The 20,125-nt window shown below is 42.0% G+C and overlaps 1 protein-coding gene across 3 annotated transcripts in view; it reads right to left on the bottom strand.

Moving 5' to 3' along the window:
* POU2F1 (POU class 2 homeobox 1) overlaps positions 1 to 4,734 on the bottom strand; it is a 164,690-nt gene extending 159,956 nt beyond the window's left edge. For all 3 annotated transcript variants that reach the window (XM_012783849.2, XM_076000357.1, XM_076000358.1), the window contains exon 1: positions 4,664 to 4,734. In XM_012783849.2, the coding sequence (XP_012639303.1) occupies positions 4,664 to 4,724 (61 nt within the window). In that variant the 5' untranslated portion in view covers positions 4,725 to 4,734. The remainder of the gene's footprint in view (positions 1 to 4,663) is intronic.
* Positions 4,735 to 20,125: the final 15,391 nt, after the last annotated feature.

Genomic DNA, 20,125 nt, shown 5'->3' with positions numbered 1-20,125 from the left:
AGTCACACACCATCATTTTTAATGGAGCTTGAAAGAAGACTAACATGCAAAGATTAGGGCTGTGGGTTTTCAACATTAAAAATACAACAAAAATAACTGGTAACAATAAGGCAATCACCACTACACAATAATAGTCTTCCAAGTACAGAGGAAACAGATATTTATGAAAGTGACCAACTTAAAAAACACGAATTCAAGATATAGCAATACAAATTCAAGAAACATTTCAAATATTCCATTTAATAGAAAACACCTAAGAAAGATAACATTCAATTTCCAGTTCTACTATTTTAGAAACCACCTGCCTAAAATATTGAAAGCTCTACTAAACATCTTTGGTGGCTTGATAACAGCAGTTTAACATCCTCAGCCCTGAACTTATTCCAATATCCATTGACCAGATGAATGACAGATTAACAATTACTTCAACCCAGGCAGCTTTATAATACCTATTAATGCAGAGAATAGTAAATTTAAAATATGGCAGAATACTTCACCATTTAAACCTGAATAATAGCCACTGTTTGTTTTTTCCTTGACTACTGAGATTTTTGACAATGACAAATGAAAGGAAATAGAAATTAATTTGAGGGAAGAGGTTAAAAATTACTTTTACAGTAATGGCTTAGAAGCAGAACAGTCCTATAGAAATTAAAAACATTTGGTTGGCTGTCACATGAATTTTCAAAACCTTAATTCAAAAGTATTATAATTAATAGGTGGTCAAGTTAAGAGTGACACCAGATTTTCTAGAAACATGTGGGAAGCTACCAGACAGATGTAAAAGGAGATAGACAGGCAGGTTAGAAGCTTATGAGGGCTCAAAAGTAACCTAAAATACTCTATCAAGTTTGGATCACAAATTAGGGTTAGGAACAAACATAGCAATTCTATCACATTTCCAGAGCATTTAAATCATCACCTTAAGATAAGCTAGTTTAAAATATGATAAGAAATGCCTAACAAGAAAATTCACTAATTTGTCAAAAATTCTAAGTGAAATTACTACCTTGCAATGGAACAATTTTAAAAATCACTAATCAATCAAAACAAAATGCACAAACTTGGCCAGCCTAATTTAAGATAAACTCAAAAAGAATTATGATTTTTTAAAAAAGTATTTTCAAAGCATATACTGTGTATTACTTTATATTATATCAAAGTATATACTGTGTATTACTTTATATTAAACATTACAATTTCAACCTAAAAGAATATAATATATCCCTCATTCTCTTCAACTCTGCTTTATTCACTGAAATTGATTCTAAAGCAAATAGTCTCTCCATTAGCCCCGGCCATGCAGTTTGGGGGATCACAATGAACATATCTAAAATAAGCATGAATATGCATTGCTTCTACAAGTATACTTATTTAAAATCCCACCCCCAAAAATAAATAAAACCCATAGTCTCCATTTGAGAATTTGAGGAAATGAATTTTTACAACAGCAGGGAAAGCCAAACCAAAATGTAAAGCCAGTTAACGATATCCATCTTTTTCTGTACTACAAAAACTATAAGTGAAATTTTGTTATTTGAAATTTTGTTTGTAAAACCCAATGTACATTTTATCATCTTGTATAAAATATCTAAAGCCTCAGTAGTGGTTAAATTGCAGCTATAAAGGAAATTGTCCCGAGATAAATGGTTTCCCTATGAGAAAGCTTCACTGCTACACTTCACCTCAGGACAATAAATCAAATTAACTGCACCTTGTCCTCTGTCCAATGACATCATCAGTTTGACCACATCTTGGGAATCGGGTGCAAAAACATATGCTATTTTAGGCATGAAATTATATTACTGCTTTTTGTCCACCCAACCCTGTATCTCAGGCCTCTGCAACAGTCATTCACCTGAGCATTCTCCTAAAAGCTTCAGATTTTTCCCCCCTGCTGCATTCAGGGCCTGCCCATTGGGAATGAAAGAAAAATGGTCAGAACCAGTTATTTGAAAATAGCTTACTTTTAGTCCACCAAATCTAGAATTTTATTAAAAATTAAACTGAAGACTAATATCCCACAAAATATGTCACTAGCCATTCACCATAAAGTGTCTTAGCACAATTTCAAAGGTTTAAGACATTAGTGTTAAACACCACTCCTCTAATACTTCCCTCAACTAGCAGAGGTAAACATCCACCAATGAGAAGCAATGCCAATAAATAAACACACTACAACTACACGAAATAAAAATGTTAAAGAAAACTTTGCCACAGGAAAGACCAAAAATCAAAATTATTGTTTCCTCTAAACAGGAAAAGTTAATCTGCCTCTCTCACAGGCCAACTGTCCTAAGTCTAGCTAAAACATAAAATCAATTCTGACAACTTAAAAGAAAAGGGGAGGGAGTGCTGGGAAGAGGATACGTTCCAAGATCAGGGTAGACACAATGCCTGTGTTTATTCTACTATTTTCACTCATTTAACCATGACACAAACACTTAAAGAAAACATAACCCCATTTCTGTTTTCAGTAGTGCTACAATTAAAATAAGCAAATCTATGACAGTAATAGCACAAAATTAGTGCCAGCCCCATCTTAAACTAGAATGAAGAGGTTAGAAAGGGAGCACCACACAGAAAAATTACCAAAGTGTTGTTAATTGGAATTCCTAAAATATTCAGCTATTTCACAACTCCTAGGGGGGGAAAAACTGTATAGGTTTGACAAATACTGCAAACTTTTACAAAGCCTGAAAGTGGTTAACTTGAGGGTGAGAAGCAAGGGAGAGAACTATCCACAAAACAAAGTGATCTATTTTTATTAAACCAAAATAGATTTCATAGCCTCTGAAAATTTGTTATCAGTAAGACAGATTTTTTTCCAGGCCCAATATTACTGCAAACTATGAGAAAGTCTTTTTGAGAGAAAACAAACCACCGTAGAGTTGATGCTTAGCTAGGAGGTGTTTCAATGCTGGTAAGGCCCCAAGAGGGTTTGTTTTGCCCGTGGAGGAGGGGTATGTGTGTGGAAGTTGGTGGGGGTAGTCATTTTGGTTATTAGTAAATAAATCAAGCAGCAGAAAACATGAGGCCTAGGCAACTAACTGCTAGAGAAGCCAAGGCCTACCTCTCCCCCTCTCTTCCCAGCACAGCCTGAGTTTGATCTCAGAGCCCTGTGGATTGCCAAGGAAAAAAAAAAAAGAATCATATCGAACCACAAAAGCACATGGGGCGAATGTAAAATATAAACACGGCGTTGGGCTGTGAGTGGCTGTTATTAAAGGTCTGAATTACTAAACATGAGAGGCGGGGAAAGCCAGGCGGCCATTTCAATAATATAAACCTCCCCGAATTAGACATTATTCAAATGAGAAGAGGTTCGGCTAAGCAGAGAGTAAAGAGGACCCAGCAACCAGCAAGAAAACACCACCACAGAACCAGGGGGAGGATCCCCGCCCCAACCCACCAACTCCCAACAGGAGAGGGGAAATGAAGATTATCAACTTGTCAGGCCAGCCCGTTCTGGGGCAGCCCTTTACATCCAAGTTCTCAGGAGGCCTCAGGGCGCTCCTGGGGCCTCGGAGTGAGAGGCCCCCGAGGGACACCCGCCCCGCGCGTCCCCGGTCAGGCGCAGGGGGAGGGGGAGAGGGAGCCGAGGATCAGACCGCGCCAGCCGCCTCCGACCCAACTCCCCCGCTAAGCCCACGAGGAAGCGGGGGCTTTTCCAGGACCCACGAGGACTGCCGACCGATGGCCGGGGCACACGGGCTGCCTCAGAGGGCACCCCCTGCGAGGGGAACTTTCTCCGAGGGCCCCTTCCTACCCAGTCCGCCCCCGAGGGGGCGAAGCGGACTCCAGCGCGAGCTCCCCGCCCCCGCCGCCCCGAGGACACCTCGTAGCGCCCACCACCGCTCGCCCCTACCCACCTAGAGCTCAGGCCTGGCTCGGGTCAGGCCGCCGCCGGGGGAACGAGTGGGGCGCGGCCGAGGTGCCCGGGGCCGTGACCCCCGAGCTCAACCCCGCTCGGACCCTGTGCGGCGGCGGGGCGCGGGCAGGGCGCTCTCCCCCGGCGCACCCGGCTGCCCTCCGGGCCGCCCCGCTGCGGGCAGTGCCCCCCCGGCCCGGGCCCGCTCCCAGGGGGAAGACGCGTGCGGGTGTCCAGCCGCCGGGGTCCGCTCCGGCCCCGCCGCTCCCCGGCATTGTGCTCGCCGCCACCTCCATCCCCCTCCACGCCCCCCCACCCCGCGCCCGCCCGGCCCCGACCGCCAGCCCGCGCCCCACTGCGCCCCGCCGGCCCAGCAGCTATGAATATGTAAAATGTCTTTATTGTCCTCTCCCTCTGCCCCGGCCCCGCCGCCCGCCGCGGACCCGCTCGGGTTCGGGCTCGGCGGCGAGGAGGCGGCGGCGGCCGGCTGAGGAGGAGGGCCGGTGCCGGCGGGCGGGCCGGCGAGCCGGCGGCGGGGTGGGTCGGGGGCAGGAGGAGGGCGGTGGATCGCAGCCCCCTTTGCCCCTTGTCTTCCCCCTCCGCCTGGCCGCTCCGAGCCTCTTTCCCCCTCCGCTCGGCGCCCGGCGGGGGCTCAGTGCTCCCCGGCCCCCCATCTCCCCGCCGTTAATTATAATAATCCTGAGTACTAATAAATTATGCTAAGTCGCGGGGGGGGCAGCGGGAGCCGGGGTTGAGTATGAATATGAATATGTAAAATGCTGTAATGATTACCTGCTGCTGCTGCCGCCGCGGCTGAACTCTCATCTTGACTCGCTGCTCCTCCGTCCGCCATTTTGAATATTTTAACCAAAATCGCCCGGTCGATAAACCCTCCCTCGCTCCCGCTCCCCTCCCCCCTCCCGCCCTGCTTGCCGCCTCCCTCCTCTCCGCCCCCTCCCGTTCCCTCCTCTCCCCGGGCGCGCGCCAGGGGGCGCGCGAGACCGGCGCTGTTCTTCGCCGGCCCCCTTGGAAGAGCTCCACCCCCTCGCGCTCTGCGCACGCGCCTCCAGGGCGCCGTGGCCCTTCGGTAGCTAAAGGAGCGCCCTCAACCTGCCAGTCACCCCTTCGCTTCATTTCTTTTTTCCGTCTCGGCTCCGCGCATGCGCGACTTTCTCCACGCGCCTGATGTGCGGCCGGCGCATGCGCTCCCCGGTTTTCGCCTCTCCAAAAGAGTAATCTGACTATAAAGTGTGGTTATGTCGAGCGCTTGTATCTTCTTACAGTTTTCCCTTTTCTCCTCCCGCCTTACTTCCCTCCCAGCTCTCCTCCGGCTTTCCCCAGTGGCCGGTGGCATTGTAGCCGACGGGTAGGGCACACAGGCCAACAGCGTGGGGACGCGTGGAGGGTCATGGGCGGGCCGGCGCCCGCGTCCCCTCGCTCCACACTTCCTCGAGGCTGTGAGCGCCCTGGAAACCCTGACAATGGAGGGGCCACTCCCCCGCTAAGTAATTTCCGGCCCTCGGGGCAGGTAGGGGCGGAAACTCCAGGCGTGAGGCACCTGCTGAGCCTCAAGCGGTCATCCCGCTTTAAATTTGAATCCCAGCTAATCCCCGCCCCCGACTCGGCAAATGCTGGAGACCAGGCCGGGCGAGAGCGAGGGGGAGTGTCCTGCGGTGGTTTTAATCAGCCCGAAATCTCTTCTGCTCTACTTGTTTCTAACGCCCGGCTGGCTTGCGCGGGAGCTGGGCGTCTCACTGAGTCGCTAATTCCCGCCCCTCGCCTCGCGTTTAGTTTTCGCTCTAACGTTGCTCTGTGGATGGAAACCTACGGCAGATCCCGTCTACGGATAGGTTTTTCTCTCCTTTTCTCGCGCTTTTGGAACATCTTTTTAAAGCCTTGAAGAGTAAACTAAATGACCTAATGAATAAACGTGTCGAAATCAGCAGTAGCTTCGCATGAGTTTCACTTTGCTGTATTTCTCATAGTAAATGTGATAGTACGGAAAGGCTTTCTCCTAAAATATCTTTCTTTGTAACTGGTCATAATTTTGCTGAGATTTCTTTATCTTTGCCAGTAAAATTCCCTGGACAAAGTCTTTTGTAAGACATTTACGGATTCTTAATAAAACCCGAAGATTATTTTATTTAAGAGTGAAAAGAAAAGTGTATTTCGTGGTAAGCAAAGGTTTTTAAAAATCACCTCTAATCTGTCTTGAAGAGAGATATGACTAAAGTTTAAATTGGGTACAATTGTAGACTCTACACTGAAAAAAACAACTAATCTCCAAATGATAGTCAGCAGTTATCCTAACAGCTACAATTTTAACCATGAAGTTTTAACCATGCTCCTTGAATTCCTTACACTGTGCAAGTACAGTTAAAGCTATTGTCAGTGGCAGACAATGATTTGGGATGGGATTGATTTATTCGTGGTATTTAAGGCTTAGGGTGTGTGCATGACTGTTTTAGCCAAATAATTGGACCACCCTATCTGTAATTATTTCAAGCCATGCCAACCAACACGCAGTTAAGAAAATGCAAAATTAACCCATGTTACAATTAATCTTGAAATGTGTCCTAAATTATACTCACGGGCATTACTATAGAGGAAGTCTCAGGATCATCAACCTTATTTGAAATAAAGTTAAGTATGCTCCTGCTACAAGGGCAACGAATTTGAAATCATCTCCACTAATAATAGCTCGAATACCCTTATTTAAATTCCTATCTCCTATTTAATCTTAGTTTTGCTCTTTGGTTCATAAAGTAAATTAGTATGACCTTTAGAAAGTCATTGAAGCTAATGTATGGGCTATTCATTCTTAACCATTTCATTTACGGGCCAGCATGGTGGCTCATACCCATAATCCTAGCTCTGAGAGGCTGAGGTGGGAGGATCCTTTGAGCTCAGGAGTAGGAGACCAGCCTGAGCAAGAGCTGAGACCTCGTCTCTACTAAAAAGAGAAATAAATCAGCTAGACAGCTAAAAATATGTAGAAAAAATTAGCCAGGCATGGTGACACATGCCTGTAGTCCCAGCTACTCGGGAGGCTGAGGCAGCAGGATTGCTTGAGCCCAGGAGTTTGAGGTTGCTGTGAGCTAGGCTGACACCATGGCACTCTAGTCAGGGCAACAGAGTGAGACTCTGTCTCAAAAAAAAAAAAAAATCATTTTCATAAAAGGGAATTTTTGTGGAATAGATTTTTATTTAAGGGTGGATAGTTCTGTGAAAACAAAAATAGTTTAAAATAGTCTTTATCAATGTTTCAGTTTTCTCTTAATGAAGATACTTATGTTTCCAACTGTGTCCCCGTGCCTAACACAACATCTGGGAAGAGTTGTTGCTCATAAATATTTGTCAAAGGAAAAATAGTAAACATGCACTTATATATGTTAAGATTATTTTAAAAATTGGTGAAGTCATTTATTCAACAAAAATTTATAAACATTTACTTTCTCCCATGAAAATTTACTAGGTGCTAAGGATAGGAAAATGTGTAAGACACTGTTTTGACCTTAGCAAACTCATTATGTATCAGCTCCTTTTTTAAATCCTTATAACCCTGGGAGGTATTAGGTCATTAATATGAAATGTCCGGCTTCAAATCAAAAGTATAGTTTATTATATCTCAAACAAGAAGCAGTACAATTAATCAAAGTATGTGCCTAAAGTGTCGACACAGTTTTGCCATCTTAAAGTAACTTGTTTATGCCAGCCAGAAGAAACCTGGAGAGTGAGTGGTGAAGAAATCACAAAAGGCGTTTTCCATAGCTTGTTGAGAATTGAATATCTTTCCTTGCAAGAAGTGATCCAAAGTCTGGAAGAAGTGGTAGTCATTTGGTGCAAGATCTGGTGAATACGGTGGATGGCAGAGATTTTCCAAGTCCAGCTTCTGTAGTTTTAGCAGCGTTGTTTGTGCAACATGTGGTTGCATGTGGGTGAGGTTGTCTTGCAAGAGGATTGGCCAATCTTGGCTGCTTAATCCCAAGCATCCTCATCATTTCGTCCAGTTGGTTGCAGTAGACAACCGTTATAATCAATTGACCAGGTTTCATGAATCTATAGTGGATAATACCAGTGCTGGACCACCAAACATACACCATTAGCTTTTTTTGATGAATATTCGGTTTTGGATTGTGTTTGAGCACTTCATCTTTATCTAACCATTGTGCTGAATGCTTGTGATTGTCAAAAAGAATCCATTTTTCATGACAAGTAACAATACGGTGTAGAAATGATTTGCCTTTATGTCATGACAGCAAAGAAAGCAAGCTTCGAGATGATTTCTCTTCTGACACTCAGTTAAGTCATGCAGAACCCATCTATTTATCTTTACCCTGCTGATTCATTTCAAATGGTCCAATATTGTATGAATAGTAATGTCAAACCTTGCTGCTAATTCATGTTTAGGTTGAGATGGATTTGCTTCTACTATAGCTTTCAGCTCATCATTATCCACCTTGGTCTCAGATCACCCATGTGGCTTATTTTCGAGATTAAAATCACCAGAATGGAACTGCTCAAAACACTGATATGTGAGGTAGATAGTTAGGATATCCAGCTCTTTTAGACACAAGGGTGCCCTGATTTGGTGCTGTCTGGAGCAATTGCTATACCTGGGAAGAAGGATAAGGGTGGGCACTCCATTTTGGTGTTGCCCCACCCTTAATCCTATCCCAAACAACTACTACACCTGAGGAAGGAGAGAATGCTTTATCAACCTGGGAATTCCCCAGCCCAAGCAGGATAGGATTTGGAAAGTGACCTAGAGTAAACCTAAGGATAACTATTATGTCATTAGCTTAAATTGGGTTCACCCTGGCCCCAGATGGACTTTGGGAAAGGGAGCACATATATGCAGATGGAATTTTGAGGACACCTGTTGATCATCTGGTAATATCCTACAAATCCCGAGAGCTCTCCCCTAGACTGGGCCAATGAAAGGAAACAATCAGAGAATTGAAAGAGAGAGTGAGTCAGTCAGTCAGTCAATGGGTCAATCTGTCTCTCTCCACTCGCAGGGACATACCCGTTTTGTTCCATAAGAAAGAGCTGTTTGCATGAAACTGCTTCCTGCTCGAGGTTATTCCATCGCATTGGCCCTGCTGGTGATTTTTCCAAGCAAGGAGTCAGAGGACCAGGATAATAATCTGGACTTGACACTTTGGTATGTCTGGTCATTCTTCAGCCTAGAGCACACCAAGAAGCGAGGGCAGACTGTCACCTTGACAGATGTACTATGCATTCATTAGCCACATTCTTCCCAAATGGTTCATTGATATTTAGAGGTGTCTACGCTGCATTGGTTCCACAATGGAACTCGTATTCGAAGACAACGTGAATTTTTGACTCATCCATGGTTTCACAAAAATTGCTCTAAAAAAAATTGAAAGATAATCACAAGCCAAAATGTATACTTGAAAGACTGAGGATGTACCTTCACAATAAACATAAAATAAGAAGTGTCAAAGTGAAATGTCAGCGATATCAACTGTCAAACTCAGTGCTTAAGGAAATCAGACATTTCATACTTGATAAGCTAATAGGAAACTGTTTATTCCCATTTTCCTGGATGTGAAAATTGAGGCATAGAGATGTCAACTGTAACTTGATCACTGTCACACCACTGTTAAATGGTAGAGCTAAAATTCAAACTCAAGCAAGGGGCTGTACTCAACCATTACACTATGCTATTAATACTTACTTTGAATTGGACAAAAACTTGCAGGTGTGTATAATTCAACGTAGGAAGAGGGCATATTAACAAATAATGTCCTTATATGTAATCTCATTAAAATAAAAATGTATACATGGGTGATAAGTTAACATAAAAACATGTATACAAATAGCAACTCTATTTTAATTGCCAAACACTAGAAACAACCCAAATGTCCTTCAACAGATGAATGAACAAACAAATTGGTACATTCACACCATGGAATAGGAAGCAATAAAAAGGAATGAACTATTGACACATGTAACAATTTCAATGAATCTCAAAGGTATTTTGAGGAGTGAAAAAAGCCAGTCTCAAAGATTATAGACTATATGGTCCCATCCATATGACATTAATGAAACAACAAAACTGCAGTGATAGAAAACAACCGTAGTTGCCAGGAGGTAGCAACAGAGGAAGGTGTAACATAAAGGATAGGTAAAAGGAAGGTTGGGGGGGTGGTTAATGGAGTTGTTCTGTATCCTGAATGTGGTACATGTAGTAAATACATACACAAATAGCACAGAAGTAGTACAGGGGAGTGGTGGTTACTGCTTCCTAGATATGACTGTTACTGGATGTTCCTTCAGTTCCCACTTAAAGTGTCAATGTCATTGTGTCCATCTGTCTTGCTAAAGTGAAACACACAGACTCCTTTGCAGCTAGATGTGGCCATGTGACTAAATTTTGGCTATTCAATTACGAGGAGTTATTGGGTGAGATTTCTGGGGGGAATCTCTTAAAGGAACCAAGTTTGTTTTTCCTCCTTTTGTTTTCCTTCCAGCTGCCTAGAATGCAGATGTGAAGACTGAAATTCCTGCAGTGCTCCTGGACCATGAAGTGCCATTGTTCTCAAGAGACCATACTGTGTGAGAAGCAGCAAGCAGATCAGATATTCTTTTTTCCACAGGCTAAAGGGAAGCTTGGGACTGGGACTCACACACCTTCCTCGTACTAAAGATGCTGCCACTTGATTTTGTTAAAAACTGAGAAACCCAGACTCTGGGAAATGTATTTTAATGATTATATAATAATTGCCTTGGGTGACTAAATTAAAAATTTTATCATTTTTTAAATAAACATCTCTAATACTTCACTTGTTCATAAAGATTAATATTCTAATATCGCAAATTAATTTGTTTGGTGGCCCAGGGGTGCATTTAGTAACTAATTAATTTTATAGCAGAGGCTTTCAAACTACATTTCATGAAGCCCTCAGGGCCACCCTTGAAGTAGGAGCCATTCAGGGCCAACCTGAATGGCTCTGTTTTACCTATATTAGAGTTCAAGATGAGATTTTGTTTGAAAACATGGTATCACTGCTTTGAAAAAAATACATACATACATATGTGTGTGTGTGTATATATATATATATATATATATATATATATATATATATATATGAAATTTACTGTCATGGAAGATTCAACTGGGATATTTAATTGCTTGAAGGTAAATATACTATAGATATGCCATTAAAGAAAAACAAGCTTGGCAACAGTACCTTTAAAAGTTTTTCAGATAAAATGATCAAGGCCATTGAATATGAAGCATTAGGACCTTGATCTCCTTTTTGTCCATGTTTTACAGTCCACACAGTTTTTCCAAGGAAGATTTTGATCCTGCCTCAGATATTTCCAAGGTTCTCCTCCTTGAGCAGGTAGAGAGGCCTTCTATTAAATTAACGAGTGTATCCTGGTCATATGTCCTAACATTTATAACACGATTTCAAACTTACTGTAGCTGACAGCTGCTATTTATTAATATATTTCTACTTCTCAGAAATATTTACAATTCATGACTCATCAACAAGCTCAATGACTTTTATGGAGAACTAGCTGATGGATACACAGCCATTTTCCCCTCTAATTCAGGGTCAACAAATACAGTATATGACACTGCCATTACTACCATCTCTTCCAAGCCCCTGGGCAACTTCTGTAATCCATACCTCTTCTTAAGGTGAGCCTACAATCTTGCTCAAACATGATTCTTCCCAGCCAGTGCTTCAAGCAGCCATTGGCATCTCATCCACATAGGCATACAAGATAAAATCTGTTTGCTATTTCACCTCTAGATACTCTTAAAAGCCAAGCTGTCAGAAAGCCATGCACTTGAAATACATCATTTTGTCCCCTTGTAAGATTCTTTCCTAGAATTGTACTTTGGACTTATGTCATCAGCCTACATTAAAATCATAAGAAGAAAAAACTCTTAAAAGTGTATCTTATTTACTGTAGGAGTGTTTTTGGAGTGTCTGTCTTCTTTCTGATGGTTCTTCCTTAACATCTGAAGGGCAGAGGTTAAGTAACTCGCCCAAGCCTACACAGTAAGGGAGAGAGCTAGGAATTGAACTAAAAATTGCCTAATTCCATATCCTCTCTGCTTTTCCTCTCTGAGCCCCAGATTTGCTCCCTGTCTTGGCTGTCAGCTGCCTCCCCAAGCTGCCTTCCTCCAGTGTCTAGCCACTCAGTCCTTCACTTTTTTTCCATGCATGAGGTGCCTACTTTTTCCTCCACATTTATTGATTCCATTTCTCCCCTTCCTGTTTTTTCCTGCTTCTTCCTATCCTTCCTCATAAGCTTTCTCTAGATAAACTCTTCCTGCATTTACTCATCAAGCCATTATAGTCTGACATCTGCTCCAATCATTTTCCTGAAATTACTTTATTGGAAGCCACTGATGACCTACTAACTTCCAAAGCTGATGACATCTTCACTCCTCATCTGGCCCAACTATTGGCAATTTGACGATGTTGATCATTTCTTCTTTCTTAAAACCATCTCTACCTCTGGGCTCAATGATAAATTACTCTCCATTTTCTCCTCTTATCTCTCTAACCACATCTTGATTTTTCTCACTGGATTCTCTTCTTCTTCTTCCAATACAGGTACTCTCCAAGGATCTGCCCTTGTCCCTCTCCTCATGTTGCAAGCCTGTTTGGTGTCATTACATATAGCCACATTTTCAAATATTATCTCTCTGAAGACAACCCTCAAATCTATACCTTCAGTCCTGACCTCTCCCTGATTGTCAGACTATGTTACATTTGTCTCTCTCACTAGAGTATAAACTATTCAAGGACTGGGCTATGTCCTCTTCATTATTTTTGATATTTTTATTCTTGTTAACTGTATAGAGCCTGGACTTAGTCCATGCTTTGTGTATTTTTTAAAACAAATATTTTTGCATACTTCCCCCTATATTTTAGTGACTATCCATTGACATGAAAATAGCCTATATTTATTAATAAATATTAATCAAATACCTACCATAAACTTGCCATCACTCTAGGCAAAACGTTTTCTTTGGATTTTTGGAACATGGTAGGATCAGTACACATTTAATTCAATTCTTTTTAACCTCCAAGTCTATATCTAATAAATTCTATATTTTATCCACTCAGATGCACTTTTTTTTACACTTTAATATCTTTGAAATTAAGGTGAACTTTACAGGGATTTGATAAGAAAGCATTGTGTCACAGTTTAATTGGCAGCATTTTTTTAATGGTACATAAAATAGTGGTGCATCTTACAAAGGCATTTTAAATTCTATGAAATATAGTATTTTATACTGAGAATTAAGGCTTAGAAACTTCATACTAGTATATTTTATCATCTGAGAAATGTTTAGTAATTCTGAGTGTACTGAACCTTGTAAGGCTGAAAAGACATATTGTTTAAGGATTTTCAATAATAAGGGTTATAACTAAAGGAAAAGGACTTCCACCTACTTGCACAGTAGGTTTATAAATCCAAACATTTCCTTTGCTCCAAATATACAGCGATGATAGATAAAATATAAAAAGAGAAAACCAAAAATAAACAGACTCAAAAGCAATAATCATTTCCATGCACCAGGAAGAACACATAAATGTAAGCCATGAATAGGTTAATTTACTTAGGCCTGTTGGGCCTATTAATCCCAAGTGCTACTGTCTGCAGCCCAGAAGCAGGCGGGGATTTTAACACCACAAAGAGGAAGTATCAGAAACAGGCTCTGGGTTTGAAGCATCCCTGCCCCCATGCCCCACATACAACACACACATTTTTAAATAATTGGGTGGGTTTTCTTTATAATAACATTTATTTTAATAGATATAACTTACATAAATCAAAAATCAAAACTATAGCATTTTATGATACAGAGAAGTCTCTTTATTCCACTTTCCACTTCCCTTCCTCTTTAGGAAACTATTTTTATTGATTTGTTGCATTCTTCCAACATCTCTTCATGTAACTATATATATTCTTATTCCCTCCCCCCCTTTTTTTTTTATTAAGAGATAGGGACTCAATATGTTCCCCAGGCTGGGTACAGTGGCTAGTCACAGGTGTGAGCATACTATATTACAGCCTTAAACCCCTGGGCTCAAGTAATCCTCCTGCCTCAGCCTCCTGAGTAGCTGGTACTACAGGCATGTGCTACCACACTTGACCTCTCTCCCTTTCTTATACAAAAGATAGCATACCATGCACATTGTTCTGTACCTTGCTTCTTTCACTTAACTGTATATACAGGAGATTGTTCCACATCAGGGCATGGAGATTTTACTTAATCTTTTTTTTTTATGGCTGTGTCTACTGCATTGTGTGCATAAACCATGGTTTACTCAAGCAGTCCTCTCTTGCTTGACATGAGTTATCTACAAATACTTCCCATAACTCACAATATCACAATGAATGACCTTGCACCTGTGTCATTTCACATTCCCACACACCTTTGTAAATGAAGGCCGAGTAAAATTGCTCCGTAACTGCTGCCTGGGGCTATAGTTTTTATAGGAAGCTGAGGATTTAGCCAAGTAGGAAGACAAAGAGACAGCCTTGCAACCAGGAAGTGAGTGAAAGCCTGGATTGTTCTAACACTACAGGAGCCCCTAACCACCATCATAAAACCTAGTTATAGACTGGCAGCTTGGGAGGCAAGATGGAGGTAACTACAAAACTAGTAAACAGCAAATAAGAGGGAGAAAGAGACTTCAAAACAAATATATAGAGAGATAGATAAAAATATATATTTCAAAACATAAATATGTGTATATATTATATGTTAAATACATTTAATATTAAATAAATGGTAAATTTATATTTAAGTTATGCTCAAATTATGTTCACTTTATAGCAATCTGTCCAATATTTAAAATTGGATCTGGACATCAAACCTAGACCAGGATTAATTCCCAATGGTTCAAAGATTTGAAAATGAAAAATAATAGAAGTTCTAGATGAAAACATCAACAATTTCCTCTATAAGAAACCTACTTTGGCAATATTATTGTCAGAAAACAAAATGAAATTTAAGGCAAAAAGGCATGAAAATACGTGATAACAAAAGGTTAATCCATCAAGAAGCTATAACAATTACGAATTTATGTGCAATTAGGAACCTATCTTGGAAAATATAAAATAAAAACTGCCAAATTACAAAAAGAAATCAGCAAGATCGCAAGCACAGAGGGTTTTAATAGAAAAGAAGTTCTACCTAGTATTACTTAGGCAGAAATGCAACCAACCATGATGCCCACTCCCCTATCATTACGATCGAGTTAGAGCACTCAGATTAAGCCCAAACTGTGTACACCATTAATGTTCCACTGTGTCTGGACGTATCTAACAGGGTGAGATAGATCAGCAGAAGTTTGTATGATTGAAGAGCTAAGGAAGCTTCTGGGACAAAAACTATCCTAAATGATCCTGATACTGCCAGGTTGACCATGCGTCCAAGTTCATCTTGATCTTTCAAGAGAATGGATCGCTATGATTTAAGCGTGATATTCATCCTTAGGTTAAATTTATAGCTCAGAATCCCATGAACCCTCATCTGTGGAGTCCTATGAAGAGGTAGCTCTAGTAGCAGGGTTGATATTCAAAATATTTAACACCCAGTAGGGTATGAACATTGACTAAACAGGACAGACACCTAACCTATCAGGGCAGCTGCCTGCTATGCGCCATGCCAGGGCATACCTGCTGAATTCCAGCCCTGTCCATAAAGACCATTTCATGAAGCTTTGTGTGAGACACAGGGGCACAAGGAGCACTGATACTCCTTGACATAGGTTACTACATAAAGGAGAGAAAGAGAACTCTGCCCGCTCTGACAAATAAAGGACTCCAGTGCTTTAGGAGAAGGACCAGCGGCATCTATCGAAAGCGACAGCAATGCTTGAAGAGGGAACTCAAAGCAGATGCTGACTCCTAACTCAAAAGCAAATTGGGATGGGAGCTGTTCAGAGCCAGAGGAATGAAGGTGGAGGAGTCTTGACCACTAGCTTTTTGGTTAGGTGACTGAGGATCCCTTAGAAAGACAAGATATAAGTATAAGAGGGGAGTCATGGTCGGAGGTGAGGACCAGCAAACTGTAAGTGTAGGACCACTGCTTCCAAATAGAGAGGATGTAGGGTACGGGAAAGTGCTAAATGTATATTATCTCATTTAAATCTCATGCCATTCTTGGGAAGTGCTATGATTCGGATGCGGTTTGTTTGTCCCCACCAAATCTCACGTTGAAATTTAATCCCCAATGCGACAATGCTGGAGGTGGAGCCTGGTGAGTAGTGTTTGGGTCCTGGGGGCAGATCCCTCATGACTGGTTTGGTTCTATTCTTGTGCTAGTCAGAGAGTTAGGTAGAGAGATTGGATTAGTTCTCATGAGAACAGATTAGTTCCCATGAGAATGGGTAATTATAAAGGCAGGATGCCCCCAAAGTTTGGTCCCTCTTCACACACCGCCCACTTCCCCTTAGACCTTCTCCACTATTTGTGTGTGTGTGTGTGTGTGTGTGTGTGAGAGAGAGAGAGAGAGAGAGACAGAGAGACAGAGAGAGAGAGAGACAGAGAGAGAGAGAGAGACAGGGTCGCTTTGTTGCCCAGGCTGGAGTGCAGTGGCCTCATCACAGCTTACTGCAGCCTCGAACTCCTGGGCTCAAGTGATCCTCTTGCCTCAGCCTCCAGAGTAGCTGAGACTTTGGGCATTGGCCATCAGGCCCAGCTAATTTTTCCGTTTTTTGTAGAGACATGGTCTCACTCTTGCTCAGCCAGGTCTCAAACTCCCAGCCTCAAGCAATCCCCCCACCTCAGCCTCCCAGAGTGCTAGGATTACAGGCGTGAGCCACCGTATCCAGCCTTTCCACTATGTTTTGGCAAAGCACAAAAGCCCTCACCAGAAGCTGAGCAGATGCCAGCATCACGCTTCTTGTACAGCCTGCAGAACTGTGACCTAAATCAACTTCTTTTCTTTATAAATTACGCAGCCTCGGGCATTCTCCTGTAGCATCACAAAACAGACTAAGACAGAAAAGAAGGACGATTTGCAGTGGATGATGATCAGAGGGACTGAGGTTCAGAGACATTTAGAAGCTTGCCCAGAGTTACTCAGGCACTGAAATTTGAGCTCAGGACCACCTTACATCAGCCTTCTTACTAAGGCAGGCTGCCGCAACTCAGGAGAAAGGAAACGTAGTATTTCTTATTGCCAGATAGTTCTGATTGCTATTTACTTTCTCATCTATTTCATATTATGATAATGCTTTACTGGAATTGGATGATATAATACTAGAAATTGAAGATGTTTATTCGCTACAAAGATTATATATGCAGGCTTCCTGTCATAATCAAGCGAAGTTGCTCACATCATTTATGATTCCCAGTCTTCTCTGTATATGATAATGCTTATTTTAGGAAATCTGTTTTTACTAAGCCTGCTGATCTTCAAAAGGAAAACAGGCAGAGGCGAGGACTGTGATATACCCTTTTGATATTTATCGAGTCTGGAGTCTACCTTAAATTAGTTTGCTGGGAAGCATTGCATGTGATGAATAGTATAGCATTTAAATGATGCTGTGGATGTTTTACCTTGTAATAAAGAAAATGACTCTAACAAAACTATTTTGTTTCATTTCTTCATACAAAATTCATGTTTGAATTCCGTGTAGGCCCTAAAAATTTAAATTTCCATAACAAATTTTATGTATTATTAAATTTTATACACCACTGCATTATGCTTTTGAAACTGATTGTAAAATCTAATTAATTCAGAATATTAACTACAATTTCCATAAAATGAATAAGATAATGTTGATGGGGTGAGATGGAGGGCTACAATCATCTCTTCCCCTTTCCCTATCACCCCAATTACACATATATTAAACATCACTTCTCTGGAAGTCCCTCATCCAGTAACTTCAATTTGGGGGAACACAGCCAAGATCAAAAGTTAATTTAAAATGCCTCCAAATAGACAAAATAACTGTTGTAAAGACTGCACTTGCTTCCTAGGCAAAATCTTCTGATGCTCCATCAGAAGTTAGAGCCCCATTTTTTTTTTCATTTTTTTCTTTTTTAGCAAGAATTTTTGCAAGAGTGGTGTGAAAGTAGTCTATATCCAAAGTGGATTAAATATCAAATTAAAAGGATGATGAGGGTAAAGTAGATTCCTAGAAACTGCCTCCCCGAGAAAAGCAAGAAGTGTCTAATGACAGTCTAATAACAAGGGAAGAGAGCAAAACTACCGCAAGTGGACACAAGAATTCAGAGAGCGTGGCAGTCTAAGGACTAGTTCTCTTAAGAGAGGGTAGCCCTGGGTATGTCATTGGATCCTGAGGGCCTTACTGTGCTAGGGTACAAAAAGTTGTCAGTGCTCACGATGACTTGGAGACACCAAGGAATGATTAAATTCATTTATTCCCTCTGCTTAAGAAAGTAGCAAAGTGTATGGTGTATTTTGTCAGGCTTTTTTATTAGAAACATTAAAATATCTTAAATCTTAAAGGGCTGTTGCAATTATTTGGAAAGTTGACTTACTGGAATGCCACATTTCCTACCTGTGAAATAAGTGAGGCTGTTATTACATTTAACTTAATCCTCTTTCTTCTGTTAAAAGAAAAACCACGCAAATCACATTGATATCATATACTTGAGACGTCTCAAGACCCTACTAACCTCTGGATACAAATGAAGTTTAATTGTCACCAATAATCCAAAAGTTCCTCTTCACAGCCCCTATCCCCATCACTGCAGGACATCAGCAGACCCCTCTGGAAGTTGTTCTTTCATGTCCCACTCTGTACAGAGCCACCTGCCATTCCTACTAGTCAGGAGAAGGCTGCCTCCTGGGGCTGTCACAGCCACAAGCCCCTGGGCACACCAAACAGCTTCTGGATCCCTGCGATCCTGCCATGCTGAGTATTCAACTGAAATAGGGAGAGACCATTTCACCCTGTCACTGTTGCAATCTGCCACTACCTGGCCCAGAAATAGCACTGCTGTGCTCCAAGCCCCACCAAGTACTCAAGAAAACTGCTCTCTTAACTTTGAATTGTCCCTTCTCTCCTTTGAGGTCAGGTTGGGGAAGAGGCACCATTTTCTTAACTCTATTTCCTGTCTCTTTTCTAGGTACCCACTCTAGACCGCCTTCTCAAATGTCCTTCTCCAGTATGCATAGAAATAAGCACAGATTCCCAGGGATGTCAGCTGGTGGGTTCAACAAACACACTCAACTAGAATCTGGGCCTGGGATTCGGCTGGAGCAATGGTCCCCAAACTTTTTGGCACCAGAGACTGGTTTCATGGGGAGGACAGTTTTTCCACAAATAGCAGGAGGGAGAAGGGTGTGGGTTCCGAATGGTTCAAATGCATTACATTTATTGTGCAGCCAAACCTCTCTGCTAATGATGCTCTGTGTTTGCAGGCACCCCCCAGCACTAGCATCACCGCCTCGGCTCCACCTCAGATCATCAGGCATTAGATTCTCAAGAGGAGCGCACAACCGAGATCCCTCGTGTGTGTCGTTTGCAGCAGGGTTTGGGCTCCTGTGAGACTCTAATGCCACAGCTGATCTAACAGGAGGCAGAGCTCAGGCCGTGATTTGAGCGAAGGGGAACGGCTGTAAATACAGACACAGCTTTGCTTGCTCTCCTGCTGCTTCCCTGCTGCTGTGTGGCCTGGTTTTTAACAGACCACAGACCCGCACCAGTCCATGGCCCAGGGGTTGGGGACGGCAGGGCTAGAGCATTAAGCCCCATAATGTGTCTTTTGAAATTTCTAAATTCTTAAAAAATATCCCAGCACTATATGGAGCAGTGATTCAAAAGACGCACACACACACAACAGTGGTTTAAAAAAATAGTGTTTTATTCTTCTCTAAAAAAGCGTGCCCTTAGTCTCTATCCTCTCTCACTCTCTCTGGCAGTCTCTATTTTATCTCCACCTGACAGGATTCAGTCCTAGTTCAGGAGTGCATGCAACACAACCTCAGGGATTATCTGGGCGCCATTCTGTAAGGGAACGATATACCCACAGCAGGCAGGAGAATCCTGACTCCATACATTTGGGGAACCCACCTTATGTAGAGCAACTCTAAAAACCTCTATATTGAGTTTTGTTTCAGGACTTGGTGAAGATAACCAAATTGAGTAATTAAGAATAATACAGCTCTCAAAATGGCATAAACTCTTTTTTTTTTTTTTTTTTTTTTTGACACAGAGTCACTCTGTTGCCCAGGCTAGAGTGCTGTGGCATCAACCTAGCTCACAG

Source organism: Microcebus murinus, chromosome 2 (assembly GCF_040939455.1).
Source record: "Microcebus murinus isolate Inina chromosome 2, M.murinus_Inina_mat1.0, whole genome shotgun sequence".
In the NCBI taxonomy this organism is placed as follows: Eukaryota; Metazoa; Chordata; class Mammalia; order Primates; family Cheirogaleidae; genus Microcebus; species Microcebus murinus.
Note: the sequence above shows the minus strand (reverse complement) of the source record. Positions and strands in the feature narration are given on the sequence as shown.